This window comes from Mustelus asterias, chromosome 3, assembly GCF_964213995.1.
Source record: "Mustelus asterias chromosome 3, sMusAst1.hap1.1, whole genome shotgun sequence".
NCBI classification, from domain to species: Eukaryota; Metazoa; Chordata; class Chondrichthyes; order Carcharhiniformes; family Triakidae; genus Mustelus; species Mustelus asterias.
Genome location: NC_135803.1, coordinates 9,811,789 through 9,829,820, shown reverse-complemented (window position 1 = coordinate 9,829,820; position 18,032 = coordinate 9,811,789). Strand labels below are relative to the sequence as shown.

Sequence of the window (18,032 nt, the reverse complement as noted above, 5' to 3'; positions counted from 1 at the left end):
CAGGTTTGGATAGAGTGGATGGTCAGTGTCTTTTTCCCAGGTTCGAAGGGTCAATTACTCAGGGGGCATAGGTTGAAAGTGAGAGAGGAAAGTTTAAAAGAGATGTAAGGGGCAGGTTTTTAACACAGATGGTGGTGGAAGCCTGGAGCGCGCTGCTCGAGGGGGTGGTGGAAGTAGATTCTATAACAACGATCAAGAGGCATCTGCATAGGCAGGGAATAGAGGGATATGGACTACATAGAGGCAAGAAAATATTGGATTGAAGAGGCATCTGAGTCAGCACAGGCTTGTTGGGCCGAAGGGCCTGTTCCTGTGCTGTGCTGTTCTTTGTTCTTTGCTACGGATCAAGTGCTGGAAAATGGAAATAGAAAGGATAGGAGCTTGATGGCCGGCGCAAACACGATGGACCGAAGGTCTTCTCTCTCTCTCTCTCTCTGTGCTGTAAAGCTCTATGGCTCTATGACACTCTCACAGCCCGCTGCCAAAAATAAAATTCCAGACTTGTTCTATAAATCTTGAGTAGCAGTAAAACAGGCCACTTGCATTTATGAGTAAGCAAGTGAGAATAAAACTGCATTGTCTGTGAAAACTGTTTTGATCCGGATAGAAGGCACATCTGAAAACGTGCGTGGCCATTGCTGAGAAGTTCAACTGACAAATAATACAGGTATTACTTGCTAAAAGCAAATATTTACAGAGATGAAGAAATAAATATTTATTTAAGATAACTACAATCATAGATTCATAGGGGCGAATTTTCCTATTCTGCCCACCACAGATTCGTTGCGGGCCAGGGGCGGACCATGGAAAGGTCCGCCGACCTCAGGCGAGATTTTCCTGTTTCCGGGCGATGACGGCCAGAAAATCCCGCCCGAGGTCAACAGACCTTTCCATGTTCCACCCCTCGCCCACTCCGATTCCTGTGGCGGGCGAGATGGTGAAATTCCGGTCATGTACTTGTCTTTCATGGCACAGAAGGAGGCCATTTGCTCCATCATGCCTGTGGCGTCCCTCCAAAAGAACTAGCCCAATTGTTCAGCCATCGTATTCTTTCCCCACGGACCCGCCTTTATTTTATTTTTAAGCACTTTCCTAACTCCCTTTTGAAAGTTACTATTGCCAAAGATGTGCAGGTTAGGTTAATTGGCCACGCTAAATTGCCCCTTAGTGTCAGGGAGACTAGTGGGATAAATCCTGGGGTTGCGGGGATAGCTCCTGGGTGGGGTTTGGTCGGTGTAGGCTCGATGGGCCGAATGGCCTCCTTCTGCGCTATAGGGATTCTATGATTCTCTGAATCTGCTTCCTTTTTGGGGTAGATAAATCAATTTGTAACTTGATATTCATAAAGAACGCCATAACAATGCGAACAGGTCAGCAAATATTTATTAGATACCGACAAACTACAACACATATTGCCGTATGTGGTATACATTCATAAATACAGAACAAGCATTGCTGAGTTACATTCCTTATCCATTGAAACCTTGAAATATGAGATCAAAGGATCTATCGACTGAAAGAGAAAGGACCATTCGTATGTTTTGGTGTAACCGTTACGAATGTCCCTTAGAATTTTTAAGAGAGCATTCTACCCATCAAATGCTTTTTTGTATTTATCTCTGGTTTCAGCAGTATTATATAACATTTAGGAGCAAAAATACAGAACAATAAACCAAAGCTAGATGCTAAAATAGCAAACACTTCCACCGCTACAGTAAACTTGCCAGGGGAGCTGACATAAGCTGGAATGAATGATATCCAAACGGCGCAGAATATTAGCATACTAAATGTGATGAATTTAGCCTCATTGAAGCTATCCGGCAAATTCCGAGCTAGAAATGCAACAACGAAGCAAACAGCAGACAAGCAACCGATGTAGCCAAGGACGCAATAAAATGCTACTTCAGATCCCACATCACACTCCAGAATGATGATCTCTTGAAAATATTTGGTGTTTCTGACAGGAAAGGGCGGCGCTGCCATTAGCCAGGCGATGCAGATTAAGCACTGTACCAGGGTAAGGCTAAACACAGTCAGGCGTTGTTGTACGGGACCAAACAGCCTGGCCACGTTACTGCTGGGAAGTTTCGCCTGAAATGCCATCACCACCACAATGGTTTTCCCCAAAACACAGGAAACGCAGAGGACGAAAATGATACCAAACATTGTGTGGCGTAACATACAAGACCATCCAGAGGGTTGGCCGATGAATGCAAGGGAACACAGAAAACAGAGCGTCAATGCGAAGAGGAGAAGGAAGCTGAGCTCCGAATTATTGGCTTTCACGATTGGAGTGTCTTTGTAAAACAAGAAAATGCCGCCGACACTCGCCGTGATGGAAGCTCCAACCAACGCGATTGCGGTCAAAACAATTCCCATGATGTCCTCAAATGAAAGATAGTCAACTTTCTTCTCCAGGCACTGATCTTGCTGTGCGCTGGGCCAGGACTCGCTGGGGCACTTTATACAATCAATTGAATCTTGAAAGTAGAAACAGGAATTAGATTTGATAAAAACAAAAATTTGAGAACAATGCATGCAAAACAGATAATGATTGATGTCTAAAGAGAAAACGCTGGAAAATCTCAGCAGGTCTGGCAGCATCTGTAAGGAGAGAAAAGAGCTCTTTCCTCGCCTTACAGATGCTGCCAGACCTGCTGAGATTTTCCAGCGTTTTCTCTTTTGGTTTCAGATTCCAGCGTCCGCAGTAATTTGCTTTTATGATTGATGTCGACACTTACTTGTGGTGTTACTCATTTCTCCTTCCGCACACTGTATGCAATCAAAACAACAAATCGGCTGTCCCTTCCGAGCAGCTTTCCTCGTTCCGGGCAAGCAACTGTCGGAGCAAACTGATCGAGGGACCTGTTGGCAAATATATGAGGGTGACAAACAGTTCTACTTCTCTCCAATAACATGTTCTTCCTTCATTCGGAGTTTGTGTGACATGCATATTGCAACAGGACACACAAACCTCTTGAAAAATTCCTGGGAAATGCTATTTGAACATATTGTGGGGTAGGCTTAACTGTGCGATAAGATCCATAGGCCATTGCGAAATCATAGAATCATACAGTGCAGTAGAAGCCCTTCGGCCATCGAGTCTGTATCGACACACGACAAACACCTGACCTCCCACCTAACCCACTTACCCGCGCGTCTTACATCTCTGCCAATCTTACATTCATTGAAACCACTTAGTTTACACTATGGACACCTGTATATCTGCCCCCCGGATTTCTCTGTCTCTTCATTCTGTTGATTATTTCTCTATTCTGCGTGTACTGCACGCCCTTTCACCGCTCATCTCTCAAAATGTCCTGTTTTAAAATTCTCAGCGTTTCTTCAATATTTTCAATTATTTTCCTGACCTGAGAGAGCACAGATGAGTCAAAATCCCTGGTTGCGGCTACATGAATGAAAGACTATTTAACTATCCATTTTCAAGATCACTCCCATTCTATTGAATAATCAGATAATCCACTGGGCTGCGGCAATTTTCCCAATTCCCCTCCCCGAGTCACTTTCTTGCGTTACGTTACACCTATACAGCTGTGCATATCCATCACACAACTCAAATCTTCAGGAGTTTCCTGCACGGTCTCTAATGTGTACATAACCAATAGTTGCCTGTTCCTATCCTCTGTTTCACTGTCTCTCTGTAATTAGCCATGTTGCGGTTTTAGTTCTGTTTATACTTCGCGTTTCTTAAAATTATCCGAAAGCAGTTGCATTGCCTTGTCTTATCCCTGCGACAATTCATCAAACTAGTAGCACGGTAGCACAGTGGTTAGCACTGCTGCTTCACATCCAGGGACCTGGGTACGATTCCCGGCTTGGGTCACTGTCTGTATGGAGTTTGCACATTCTCCTCGTGTCTGCGTGGGTTTCCTCCGGGTGCTCCGGTTTCCTCCCACTGTCCAAGGATGTGCGGGTTAGGTTGATTGGCCCCTTAGGGTCCTGAGATGCGTAGGTTAGAGGGATTAGCGGGTGGATATGAGAGTAGGGCCTGGGTGGGTGCAGACTTGATGGGCCAAATGGCCTCTTTCTGCACTGTAGGGTTTCTATGATTCTAGTGGTGTAGTAGAAATAATTACAGGCAGAGAGATTGTGATCGAGTCGATACTGAGAATCTATTTGGTCCGCCGGACAATCGAACACGTGGGGACATGATATTAAAATTAGTGCTAGGCCAGTTAGAATAGAATCAGGAAGCACGTTTTTACAGACAAAGGGTAGCACAAATCTGGAATTCCCTCCCCAAAGTGTTGTGGATGTTTGGAAAATTTGAGCATTCAGGTTTGAAAAGAAACCAGATTTGTGTTGATTTGGGCTATCAGGGATTTGGAGCTGAGGTGAGCAAACGGCGTTAAGGTACAGGTCAGCCGATCGAATTGATGGTGGCAGACACCAGGGGCTGAAGGGCCTCCTCCAGTATCTGTGTTCGTACGTTGCACGCACACACAAACTCACACACACAATCGCGCACACACACTCACACGCACTAACATTCATTCTCTCTCTCACACACACGCTTGCAAACACACATTCACTCACCCACAATAACGCACGCATTCATTCATTCATTCACACACTGTGATGCACACACATTCTCGCTTTCTCACACACTCTCACATACTCTCGCTCTCACACTCTCACACACACACTATCTCACAAACACTCTCTCACACACTTTCTCTCGGTCCCTCACACACTCACACACACACACTCACTCTATCACACTCACAAAAACACACTTACTCTCTCACAAACTCTCGTCTCACACACACACTTTCTCGCTTTCTCACACACTCTCGCTCTCACACACTCACACACACACACTTTCTCGCTCTCTGGCACACACTCTCGCTCTCTCTCACACACACATGGGCAGTGAACTCTCCAATTAAATTGTTGTGCATCACTGCCGTCTTTAAAATTCATCATTTCTGGGTTAAAATTGCAGCCGCCTTTTCACAGATTACCTTGCTCTGACCGCCGCTCCAAACAATAGATCCTTCATTTATCATCACTTGTTTTCCTGGTGATGCAGATCCGTCATAGTGCCCGACTGTCAGAACAACGGCAGAGTCCTCACCATTCAGCTGCCAGTTGACAATGTCGTATGTTGCCACCGAGTCCCCATTTTCGTCGAAATGTACCCTCTCTCCAATTTTAGTTGTGAAATTGACTGTTTGCATGTAATGCAAAAGCTTCGAAAAGAAAGTGAACATTATATAAATCAACTGAAGGTGCGTGCCAGCAGTGTTAATTTGCAATAGAATATTCCCGAGTTCTTTGTGCTGGACTTACCTGCCAAGGCTGAAAATTGGAAATACTTGCACAAGATCTATTGATAAATGGGCCCTTACCATCTTCACAAGAAAACATATTCTGAAGTGCATGGGCTACAGCATAAGTAGCTTCATAAACTTTATTGGTAACCCTTAGTTGAGTTGCATGTGTATAGGCGTTAGTCACTGTCTGTAGCTTCTCTCTTCCAGTGCATTGGTTGCTCTGAAAGGCAGGCGGGGTGTTCCCTGTACCGTTTTCTATCATCCTCAGGCTACAGCTAAATGTTTTTTCCCAAAATTCTTCCACTATGGGATTGCCAGGGTAAACGGAAGGATGGAGGCGCATTAAAAAGTCCTTAAACCCTGGGATGTTCACTCCACGAATCGCAATCCCGATCGCTCCAGTAAGGAACCTTTTATTTTGATCTGGCGGGAGAAGCGAGGTTGCAATCCAGGCTTCACTCCCCACCCATTGTACGCCAGATATATTCTGCCGCGCAATTTCCTTCAGGAGCATGGCCATATCCCTTTGAGCAAGAAAGGCCACCACAACCTTGGCCGTAGATGTCTGTATAATGTGGACAATGCGAAGCAACTTTTCTTCCGGATCCGTCCTGTGGAAAGATTCGGAGAAAGCAATACAAACTCCAAGCTTCTGGACAATCTCCGTGAACGCCTGCATTCCAAAGTTACCGTAATCGTTGTCGCTTTTAACCGTTCCAATCCAAGTCCACCCGAACCGTTTGACCAGTTGGGCTAAAGCTTTCGCCTGAAAGTAATCGCTTGGGATAGTTCTAAAGAAGGAAGGGAATGCTCTCCTATTGCTGAGACAGGCGCAAGTGGCGAAATAGCTCACCTGCGATACAAACAAATTGGAAACAGAAAAAAAGGGAATTAATAATACCTTGTAGCGAAAATTATAATTAAAAACTTGTATTTATATAGCGCCTATCGTGATCTCAAGATGTCCCATGTGCTTCGCCGCCTTTTAAGTACTTTTGAAATGCAGTCACTATTGCAATGAAATCAACAACAAACTCTAATTGAGATCATTACCAAATGCTCCACTTTTTTATTATTTCAGGGAATTATGGGCGGGCCGTTGGACAGTGCTGCTGCCTCAAAGCGCCAGGGACCGGGGTTCGATTCCCATCTTCGGTCACTGTCAGTGTAGAGTCTGCACGTTTTCCCCGTTCCCTATGGATGCTCCAGTTTCGTCCCACAGCCTGAAAGACGTGCTAGTTAGATGCATTAGCCATGCTAAATTCTCCCTGAGAAGGCGCCAGAGTGTGGCGACCAGAGAATTTTCACAGTAACTTCATTGCAATGTTAATGTAAGCCTATTTGTGATACTGATAAATAAACTTTAAAAACTAGCGAAGACACATTTATTGTCCATCCCTAGTTGCCCTTAACAAGATGGTGGTGAGTCCCCTACTTGAACTGCTGCAGTCCACATGGTGTAGGTACACCACTGCTTGGGAGGGTGTTCCAGGATCTTGACCCAGCATCAGTAATGGAAGGGCGATATACATCCAAGCCAGGATGCTGTGCGGCTTCGAGGGCAACCTGCAGGTGCTGCTGTCCCTATGCGTCTGCTGCCCTTGTGCTTCTAGGTGGTGGAGATAGCGGATTGCCTCTTTCTGGATTACAGGGATTCTATGATTCAATGAATTTATATGCTTAAGGATGGAAAACATTCCCTCCCATTCACTGCACAGGTAATTGTTAAACATTGTGGTTAGGCATAGAGTGGAGATGCCGGCGTTGGACTGAGCTGGGGACAGTGAGCAGACTCACAACACCAGGTTAAAGTCAAACAGATTTATTTGGAATCAGGAGCTTTCTGAGCGCTACTCCTTCATCACTCACCTGAAGAAGGAGCAGCGCTCCAAAAGCTCGTGGTTCCAAATAAACCTGTTGAACTTTAACCTGGTGTTGTGAGACTTCTTGTTGTCTTTAGGATACAAGTAATAACTGCAGGTTGGGGATATGTGGTTTGAAATGTTTGGCGCAGAACAAATTATTATTTTCCAACAGAAATTAGGGAAAAACTTTTTTCTTCAAACGGAAAGAAACAGGATTGTTGGCTAATGCTACAGCCTATGTACTAGCCTATTTGCTGTCACACACAGGGTACCAGACAAGTTTCAGATCATTTACCGAATTACCTTAAAAGTAACGGGCAGTAAAGTGGCAAAATTGCCTTACCATGGGGACCCTGAAAGGGCCGATTGACGCAGCTACTGCCAAAGACTGTGAGGATCCCGACTCGGCAACAATGGCTGGGACCAAGGAGGATTGTTCGCACGTCTGGTCTGAGGCTACTAGTTCCTGACCGTTTACCAATTCGAAAGCAGCTTTAACAGAAAAATGAGGCAGATTGCAGGAATCGTAAATCTTGTAGCCCAGTGTAAGGTTTGGAAGGAGGTCTGGGTTCTTGTTTATCTCTTCTATGGCAAAGATCATCGCCTGTATGAAACGGAGTGTTCGAAATTCAAAACTGCAGGACAGAAATATTTTCAGGTTATGACTAATGTGAATCGATTTTTTCCGACCATTTTTTTATTGGCATGCATTCTGACTTCACTCACAATATAGTCCAGTTTGGAATTGGATGATTGCACAAGATGGAGGAGCCGCAAAGCTGCTGGAAATACTGTATTTTCAATTACATAAACCAACCTGCTCACTTGGCCAGGGAAAGAATGATAATATTGGGGGGGGGGGGGGAAGCATTAGAATTAGCCCAGTGTCCTGGTCAATATTTATCTACCAACTAGCTCCTTCAAACTAATTAACACGTCACTGTCTTAGTGGAATCCAGTTGTGGAACAGTGCACCGCGGAATCCTGAAGAAAACGACTGGATTGGGTGAGACGTTGAGAATTTTGTATTGCAGAATTCTTACTGTTCTGCAACCCATCCCTCAGGATGCAGCCAGTAGGAAGTACACCAAGCAGACCATCAATGAACGGTTTAACTTTGCAAAATCGGAGCGTGCTGTTCAAAATCTAGAAGACAAAATCAACTGTGGGCAGATAGAGGAAGTCATTTCATAGGCTGAGAATGAACTTTCTCTGGCATATAAAATGGCCAAGTGGAAACCTTGGGAACCATTAATAGAAGAAGCACCTCACAATCAATGGAAATGGACACTTTAAACTTCATGTTTGCTTTATTTAGCAAACCATATTGTCTGTTCTGTCAATTCTAACCTGTATACATGTCATTAAAATGAATTCCCGAAACATTACAAAACTGACTGAGGTTTTTTTTTCTATAGAACAAATGACCCCACTTCAAAAGTAATACATTGGCCTCAATGCATTTCGGGAGAAGCTGAGATTTTGCAAAGCTGTGTTTAAATGTGATTCTTTCGGTATCAGTGGAGAATGACCCCTCCCATAACATGTGGATCGCCTGTTCCTATTTGAAGTTGTGGTGTTTTACCGCAAGCAAGACTGAGATTTCGAGGAAGCTGTCGATCCAGAACTCTGGGTGCGACTAATGGGCAGAGCGACATTGACAGGAGTTTGGCAAAAGAGTACAACTGCCCTTCCCGACTCTGACTGGGGGTCTAATTTGAAGATTGGGACCACAAGATGATCAAAGAAAGAGAGAGAAAATCTTCAAAAAACAAATCAAGAGTTGCAGAAATATCTGTGTTCGGTCTTCGTCCTAAAACCAACTCTAAATAATATTTTTTTTAAATCGTGAAAATAAATTTAGAGAGAGTTTCAGATATTCTAAATTCCAGCAATTGGAACGCACTCTGCTTTTTTTTTTTACAAAATTGATCTTGGACATATAGATGCTCTTACTGGCCATCTCCCGCTCCTCCCAGAAAGTTAGAATTGCCAAAGAGCAGTTGAGAGTCAACCACCAAAAGAGAAAATGCTGGAAAATCTCAGCAGGTCTGGCAGCATGTGCAAGGAGAGAAAAGAGCTGACATTTCGAGTCCAGATGACCCTTTGTCAAAGCGTTAATCCAGTGTTTAACTAACTGCCACTTCTCTTACATTGTTGTGACTCTGGAGTCATTTGTAGGCCAGACCAGGTAAGGATGGCAGAGTTCCTTCCCTAAAGGGCATTAGTGAACCAGATGGGTTTTTCCGACAATGGTTCCATGGTCATAGTAGATTCTTAATTCCAGATATTTTTTATTGAATTTAAATTCCACCATCTGCCTGGCGGGATTCGAACCTCGGCCCCCAGAGCATTAACTGAGTTTCTGGATTAATAGTCTAGCGATAATACCACTAGGTCACCATTCGGCGCTGGTGGCTCTAGCAGTGCTGCCTCCCCAAACACTTACCTCTGCGGCAGCAAAAACATACTCGAATGTTGCTCACCTGAAACAGAATTTACTCCATATTAAGATCAAAGCAAATTTCTGCGGATGCAGGAACCTGAAACGAAAACAGAAAAATGCTGGAAAATCTCAGCAGGTCTGACAGCACTTATGGATAGGGAATAGAGCCAACGTTTCGAGTCAGGATGGTATTTAAACTCGACCCCATTCATACTTACAAGCTGCAACTGTGTTAGAAACTCCGTCTCAGAATCAAAGCAACACAGACGATCTGCCCAAATTGTTTATTCAGATCCTCGTTTCATTTGCGAGATTATTATGCAGTTTAACATCATTAATCTATTGCGTCAGTTAGAAAGGGCGCACTGTTCGTTCAATAGACCTAAATTATCTTACTGACGATTAATAATTAGTCGTATTTCCTTATTTTGAAATGTGGGAACGGTGACTGCGTTTAATGTTTTATTAATTCGGGCATGTGCATTGTTATCAGGAATCATTTCAATATTTCGATACGGAATAGTCACAACTTAACACATATGTGGTTACATCTACAATTTCCGAAAATAAGCTCACATTTTCATCGGGTCGGTTTGTAAAATAGGTTTCTTTTTATGTTGCTGTTTCTACCTTCTCCGTTTTAGATTATTTTGAAACACGTTACTTTTCAAATATGATAGTAAGAAGTCTCGCAACACCAGGTTAAAGTCAAATACAACGGTATTTATTCTATCTTTCCTTCCCCCTCATCCCAGTGCTAAGTAGAAACAACCCTAGTTTACACCGGAATCTGTGAATTGATAAATGCCGAACTACATCTGAGAGGAACGAAGCAACAGTAAGGCAGTCAGTGAACAAGATTGCACCGCGCCTAACACCATCCGCCCAAACATCCGCCCAAACAGCTCATCAGTAAGTTCACTTAACTGACTTTTTGCATTTCACTGCCTTGGGTCTCGTTTCAAATGAAAGGTCTGGTTTATCCACGCCGGAATGCAGGACAAAAATCCCGCCGATAATGATGTCCCCATCCTTGGACAGACTGAACAGATCATACATTTCCCGGTGTTTACATGTTAGGGTGTCTGTCCTCGACATGGTAACACTCGCCGTTAACAATAGCCCCCAAAGCAATTGGCCGTTCATAGCGACTGTTACCGCAGACATTCTGTGGGGTCATATACTTTCGCATTTCATGGATGATCGAATAATTTTGTTCTTCCGAACTAAAAATATCCGTGAACCCCCGGGAGGGGGGTTTAAACCAATATACTGTCATCTATCCAGCGGGAAGAACAACGGCAATTAATTATGTTCCGCCAACACAATACAAACAACAAATACATTAGCACCGCCCTGCGGATCCTTCAGGATTAAACAGCTCTATTAGAGACAGCTCAAAGCTGGCTTTGAAAGGACAGATGTTATTGTTGGCAATGTTCGCGGAACAAGGTTTAACCCATTCCTATTAAATTCCTCTCTCCTGAAGCTATTGGTGATTTTAGCTGATTTTATTTTAAATAAATTTACATCTTTGCTTTAAAAAAAAACGAAGACTTTGATAGGAGCGCGCCAAAGCATCAGGCTAACATCGTCAGTAGCCGCTTCTGTGCAAGCGAAAATATTTGCTTATTGGCTTTAATTAAGGGACATTGTGGTAAAGTTCACGTTTAATGGATGTTCCTCCTGTTCTATCAAAATAATTTTTAAAAGTAGTTCATTCATTCGCTGGCTAGGCCAAAATTTATTGTCCATCCCTAATTGCCCTTGAGAAGGTGCTGTCTTCTTGAACAGCTGCAAGTCCATGGTGTAGGTACACTCACAATGCTGTTCGAGAGAGAGTTCCAGGATTTTGGCCCCGCCACCGTGAAGGAACTGGGCAGTTTACAAAAAATGAGAGCGTACAGTCCTGTGGCACAGTGACAGTGTGGCTGTCTCTGGGCCAGAAGTTCTGGGTTCAAGTTCCACCTAAGTTGGCCACAAATGCTGCAATCATAAAGAGGCCAAACAGATTGATTGCCAACCTGTAAATCCTGACAGGTGGTAAGACTGGGAGAGTCTCCCGCTTAGCCATACTGCAGGGGCAATGACAAACCACTACAGACCTGACCAAGCATGATCATAGATTAATCAAATGAAAGTCCATGGTCACAAATATCCCTCACACCCCTCCTCTCTGGGGCATGATATCTGAAGGAGGAGAAAATGGGAGGAATCTTCCCAATCCAGGAGTAATGTGTCTCAAAATGGAACTACCTATCCCCTTCCTGCTTCTGGGCAGTCAGACCATCCCAGCGGCAGGTCAGCATGCAGAAGGAATCCCCTGGCTGTGCCAGTTAGCCCATCTATGATGTTAACTGTCCCTTTTTGGGCTGGTTGATCTTCTAGCACCTGGAGGTGGCTTTCTCGCGGCTGGTCCAGAAGCCTTCCGTTTTCACCTCCCCCACCAGAGCCCCAGCCATCAATGAGCCTCAGCTGCTCCCATCAACCATCCTGAGGACTGATTTACCCTTTACAGGGGCAACCTTACTGCTTGGCCACTATTTATCTATGACGCTAAAGAATAGAATATTCTTCCCGATATCCAGCCTCTCCAACAGAATTGTTATGCCATATGGATCACAATGCATAAAATTTCCCAACCCACCTGGAGCCATGTCATCTCCAGGGAAATGTTAAAAACTGTATAACTGAGATAAATTAGGGATAAGGGGGTATTCACCTCCAACCTCATTCGGGGGTCGTAACTAGAAGTGTAAGAAATTATTGCTCAATAACCTTAAAAGTCTTAAGAAATGTAATGAGTAATGTAGAAATTTTATGGAGAAAGCTTCCATGGCCACTTGAAAACATAGGATATGACTGTTTTCTCTGCTAAGGATATGTCTCAAGCACAAACATTCCTGATAAAGTTGGATCTCATGACCCATATATATACCAACTGTCTGAGTGGGGAAATATCATTTTGGACAGGAAGGGTTTTTCAAAGTTGTTGGGTCCATTCATTCCTTTGAACAGATGAGGAGACAGCACTTGGTATGGGTTTTTTTTAATTAATTTCTTTTATTGACCAGGAGTTAAAAGAATTAAATTAACATGACAGAAACAGAAAAGAAAAAGCGAACTTGGAGACTGGCTTTTACTGCCATCCTCTGTACTGATCACACTGAGCACCAACCTCAAAAACAAACTGGAAACTGAACACACAGTTCCACAATATATCAATTCTTATCTCATTATTGGAAATGTTTTTTGCAGTCTATCTCTGTCTGGAAAGCAATCCTATCAGCTGTGGTTATTTACCTGATGTGTACTTTTCAGGAATGCAGTCAATTTTTAGTTAACCCTTCTGAGTTTTAAAAGGTAGTCAAGCTTAGCAGTGAATTTTTTTAAGCTAAGCAGAGTTAGTTACATAGGCAGAAGTATATTAACATGAAATCTTTGCACAAATGAAGCCTTTGCGATGACTGAAGCAAACAGGGCTAAGCATACATTGCATCTTTCAAAAGTGACCCATACAGGTCAGTCTTCTTCAGATGAAGGAAATCTGGAAAAGAGAGATTCCTAGCACCTTGGTTAGTCGAGAAGAAAGCGATTGCAAACTGCAGCAGCAATAGGCTACCACCCTCCAGCTTCCAAAATCTGGTTCATTTGTCCCTTTGTCCTTGAGACCTTCAAGCCATCCTTACCTTTCATTGGGGATATGCTTTTCCTCTGTATTTAGCTGATGCATCATATTTGAAGTGTTGCTTCCTAATAAAGAACAGAAAAATCACTCAGCAGCCTGACCCCATTTCTGGGTCAGTGACTCCTGAACTTAAACCTTACAGAAGATTACACTTTCCAGGCAGACATTATGAGTGCCTATCCCTTAGATGAGGTGATCTTCAGCCCAGTCAGAGAGAGGTCCTGCTCTCCTTTCACTGATGAAACTTCCACACCGACTGTATTTTCTGAAAAGAGAGGGCCATCCAACATTCAACCTAATTCTATTCGTACATAACTTGGAAATGTGATGCTGGTCCTCCTTAGCCTACGGAGTTGAAATAACTGGTTTATATAATCACAATCTAGTGGTTTCATTACTCTTAAAACTTTCATCAAATCAACCAAATGACTATCCTTCCCTAACAAACACAGAATCAGCTTGTTGAGGCTACCTGATGCATTTTATACAAGGCATTAATCTTGAGGCACATCTCAGCATCCTTTCTGATGCATTAATATTCCCCAGCATAGAGATGAAAACTGGGCATATTGATGGAATGAAGGCCTAACCAAGGGCATCTTCATTGACAATATGGCATGCATCCTTTTACAGCAACCTTTAAGAGAATTACACAGCACAGAAGACAATTCAGTCCATCCTGCCTATGTTAGCTCTTTGAATAACTTAAGATTAAGTCTTGGGTCACTGTCTGTGTGGAGTTGGGGCGGCACGGTATCACAGTGGTTAGCACTGCTGCTTCACAGCTCCAGGGACCTAGGTTCGATTCCCGGCTTGGGTCACTGTCTGTGTGGAGTTTGCACATTCTTCTCGTGTTTGCGTGGGTTTCCTCCGGGTGCTCCGGTTTCCTCCCACAGTCCAAAGATGTGCGGGTTAGGTTGATTGGCCATGCTAAAATTGCCCTTTAGTGTCCTGGGATGCATAGATTAGAGGGATTAGTGGGTAAAATATGTAGGGATATGGGGGTAGGGCCTGGGTGGGATTGTGGTCGGTGCAGACTCGATGGGCCGAATGGCCTCTTTCTGGACTGTAGGGTTTCTATGATGACTATGAAGATATCTTGTCAATATATGTTCAAACCCTGTTCGATTTAGCTACAGCTTCAAGTAATGACCATGATAGATCGTGATTGGCCAGAATCATACAAAATTGTTCATAGCTGTACAACTCAGTTGTTGTCTCAGAAAGCTTTCAGGTGTCTTAAGGATATATGTTTTCTGATCATTTAAGACAATAAGACCATAAGGCATAGGAGCAGAATTAGGCCACTCAGCCCATCGAGTCTGCTCTGCCATTCAATCATGGCTGATATTTTTCTCATTCCCATTCTCCTGCCTTTTCCCCATAACCCCTGACCCCCTTATTAATCAGGAACCTATCTGTCTCTGTCTTAAAGACATTCAATGACCTGGCCTCCACAGCCTTCTGCGGCAAAGAGTTCCACAGACTCATCACTCTCTGGCTGAGAAATTCCTCCTCATCTTTGTTTTAAAAGATCTTCCCTTCACCCGCAGGGTGTGCCCTCTGGTTCTCATTTTTCCTACTAATGGCAACATTCTCTCCATGTCCATTCTACCCAGGCCTCACAGTATCCTGTAAGTTTCAATAAGATCCCCCCTCATCCTTCTAAACTCCAACGAGTACAGACCCAGAGTTCTCAACCGTTCATCATACAACAAGCTCTTCATTCCAGGGATCATTCTTGTGAACCTCGTCTGGACTCTTTTCAAGGCCAGCACATGCTTCCTTGTATATGGGGCCCAAAACTGTTCACAATACTCCAAATGGGGTCCGACCAGAGCCTTATACAGCCTCAGAAGTACATCCCTGCTCTTGTATTCTAGCCCCCTCGACATCAATGCTAACATTGCATTTGCTTCCTAACTGCTGACTGAAGCTGCACATTAACCTGTAGAGAATCTTGCACAGTGACTCCCAAGTCACTTTTCTGATTTCCTAAGCATTTTCCCATTTAGAAAATTGTCTATGCCTCCATTCCTCCTTCCAAAAATCCATAACCTCACACTTTTCCACATTGTATTCCATCTGCCACTTCTTTGCCCACTCTCCTACCCTGTCCAAGTCCTTCTGCAGCCCCCCTGCTTCCTCAATATTACCTGTCCCTCTACATATCTTTGTATCATCTGCAAACTTAGCAACAGTGCCTTCAGTTCCTTCCTCCAAATCATTAATGCATATTGTGAAATATTGTGGTCCCAGCACTGACCCCTGAGGCACACCACTAGCCATCCTGAAAGAGACCCCTTTATCCCCACTCTCTGCCTTCTGCCAGTCAGCCAATCCTCTATCCATGCCAGGATCTTACTCTTAACACCATGGGCACTTAACTTATTTAACAGTCTCCTATGCGGCACCTTGTCAAAGGCCTTCTGGAAATCTAAATGAATCACGTCCACTTGTTCTCCTTTATCTAACTTCCTTGTTACCTCCTCAAAGAACTCTAACAGATTTGTCAAAGCTGTGCTGACTCAGTCCTACTTTATCATGTACTTCCAAGTACTCTGCGATCTCGTCTTTAATAATGGACTCCAAAATCTTGCCAATGACCGAAGTCAGGATACCAGCCAATAATTTCCTGTCTGCTGCCTCCTTCCCTTCTTAAACAGTGGTGTTACATTAGCTACTTTCCAGTCCTCTGGTACCCTCCCTGCCTCCAGTGATTCCTGAAAGATCACCACCAATGCCTCCACAATTTCCTCAGCTATCTCTTTTAGAATCCTGTGGTGTAGTCCATCCGGTCCAGGTGATTTATCCACCTTCAGACCATTCAGTTTCCCCAGAACCTTCTCCTTAGTGATGGCCACTCTACTCATCTGTGCCCCCTGACTCTCCTGGAGCTCTGGCATCCCAGTGGTGTCTTCCAAGGTGAAGACTGATGCAAAGTAACTATTCAGTTCCTCTACCATTTCTTTGTTTCCTATTTTTACTTCTCCAGCCTCATTTTCCAGTGGTCCAATGGCTATTTTTGCCTCTCTATTACCTTTTATATATTGAAAAAACTCTTCCTATCTTCTTTTATATTACTAGCTAGCTTACACTCATATTTCATCTTCTCCCCCCTTATTGTTTTTTTATTTGCCCTCTGCTCGCTTTTAAAGGCTTCCCAATCCTCCGGCTTCCCACTAATCCTCACCACTTTGTATGCTTTTTCTTTTGCTTTTATCCTGTCCTTGACTTCCCTCATCAGTCATGGATGCCTCGTCCTCCCCTCAGCATGTTTCCACCTCCTTGGGATGAATTTCTGTTGTGCCTCCCGAATAACTCTCAAAAACTCCTGCCACTGCTGTCCCACTGTCTTCCCTGCTCGGCTCCCTTTCCAATCAACTCTGGCCAGCTCCTCCCTCATGTCTTTGTAGTTACTGTTGTTTAATTGTAATACCATTACATCTGTGAAGGGAAAAATACAAGGAGAACACACTTTAAAATGGCTGCCTGGCACATAAAGAGTTAACTGGGAAAGGAGCCAAAAAGCAGACACCGGCTCCCACTTATCAGAAATCACTTTAAATCAAAACATAACAGACAAGCCATTTCTTAATCACAGACAGTGACTCATAGCAAACAATCACCTCAGGAAGCCAAGCCAAGGGTCAAGACATCTTTTAAGATAAGGAAAACCCGAAACAAAGAGAATAGATTAGCCATAGGAAGAGCGGGAAAATATGAATGTGAGGAAATCAATTAACACCTGAATGAGCCGAAACTAACCATTAATAGATACAGACATGAGGAAATGTACCCATTCATAAGAACAATACTATGTTAAACGTCTATATCTGTTTGTACCTGCTTAAATGATGTGATAATGTTCGAATCACCGGTTTACCCATTGTGTAAAGGGTATAAAAATGGACCGCTCCCGACATTCTAGGGAGAAAAGGTATTCTACGAACTTGTGCCTTGACTCCCGGAGCTCCGTTAAATAAATCGTATTTTCTGAATCTCGAAGTCTGACTACTAGTGGATTTTTCCCACAACACATCTGACTCCAGCTTCTCCCTCTCAAACTGCAGGGTAAATTCTATTATATTGTGGTCACTGCTCCCGAGGGGTTCCTTTGCCTTAAGTTCTCTAATCAATTTTGCCTCATTTCCCATCACCAAATCCAGAATTGCCTGTTCCCTAGTAAGCTCTGTCACAAGCTGCTCCAAAAAACCCATCTCTCAGACATTCCACAAATTCCTTTTCTTGGGATCCACTACCTACCTGCTTTTCCCAGTCCACCTGCATATTGAAGTCCCCCATGATTATTGTAATATTGCCTTTTTTATATGCCTTTTCTATCTTCTGATTTATTTTCTGCCCCGCATCCTGACTACAGCTAAGAGGCCTGTACATAACTCCAATCAGGGTCTTTTTACCTTTGCGATTCCTGAACTCTACCCACAGAGGTTCTATGCCTTCTGATCCTATATCACTTCTTGCTATCGATTTAACTGATAATTTAATTAACTTTAAACTTTAATTTGATAGTGTTCCATTTATTTACAACTCATCAGAGAATGAAGCACATCACTGCATGCTGCAGGCAGACATAGACAGCATCGAAACTTGAACTAGTGAATGGTGGATATGATTTATTCCACAGGAATATCAGGCAATAGCTATGGCCAAATGGTTACATTGTTAAAATGGACTGTAACTCAACAGAGAATATGTGGAGGTCATATGATTCT

At 43.5% G+C, this 18,032-nt stretch overlaps 1 protein-coding gene and 1 pseudogene across 1 annotated transcript; one reads left to right on the top strand and one right to left on the bottom strand.

Moving 5' to 3' along the window:
- Positions 1–1,575: 1,575 nt before the first annotated feature.
- LOC144482838 (extracellular calcium-sensing receptor-like) lies at positions 1,576–16,678 on the bottom strand. Its single transcript, XM_078201690.1, has 7 exons — positions 16,649–16,678; positions 10,540–10,640; positions 7,506–7,797; positions 5,314–6,150; positions 4,986–5,213; positions 2,742–2,865; positions 1,576–2,480 (listed from the first exon to the last, which is right to left on the bottom strand). Exons 3-7 carry the CDS (start codon positions 7,761–7,763, stop codon positions 1,576–1,578), a joined length of 2,352 nt encoding a protein of 783 aa, XP_078057816.1. The 5' UTR covers positions 7,764–7,797; positions 10,540–10,640; positions 16,649–16,678.
- On the top strand, positions 7,925–8,458 carry LOC144485807 (NADH dehydrogenase [ubiquinone] 1 alpha subcomplex subunit 5 pseudogene; annotated as a pseudogene).
- Positions 16,679–18,032: the final 1,354 nt, after the last annotated feature.

What these genes read in the sequence shown, in the direction of transcription:
- LOC144482838 (XM_078201690.1), bottom strand. Translation starts at nt 7,763, where the DNA reads ATGATCTTTGCCATAGAAGAGATAAACAAGAACCCAGACCTCCTTCCA. An exon ending in GGAGCGGCGGTCAGAGCAAG is followed by an intron (nt 2,866 to 4,985) that starts GTAATCTGTGAA and finishes ATTTGCCAACAG; the next exon opens with GTCCCTCGATCAGTTTGCTC. An exon ending in AGAAATGAGTAACACCACAA is followed by an intron (nt 2,481 to 2,741) that starts GTAAGTGTCGAC and finishes TCTACTTTCAAG; the next exon opens with ATTCAATTGATTGTATAAAG.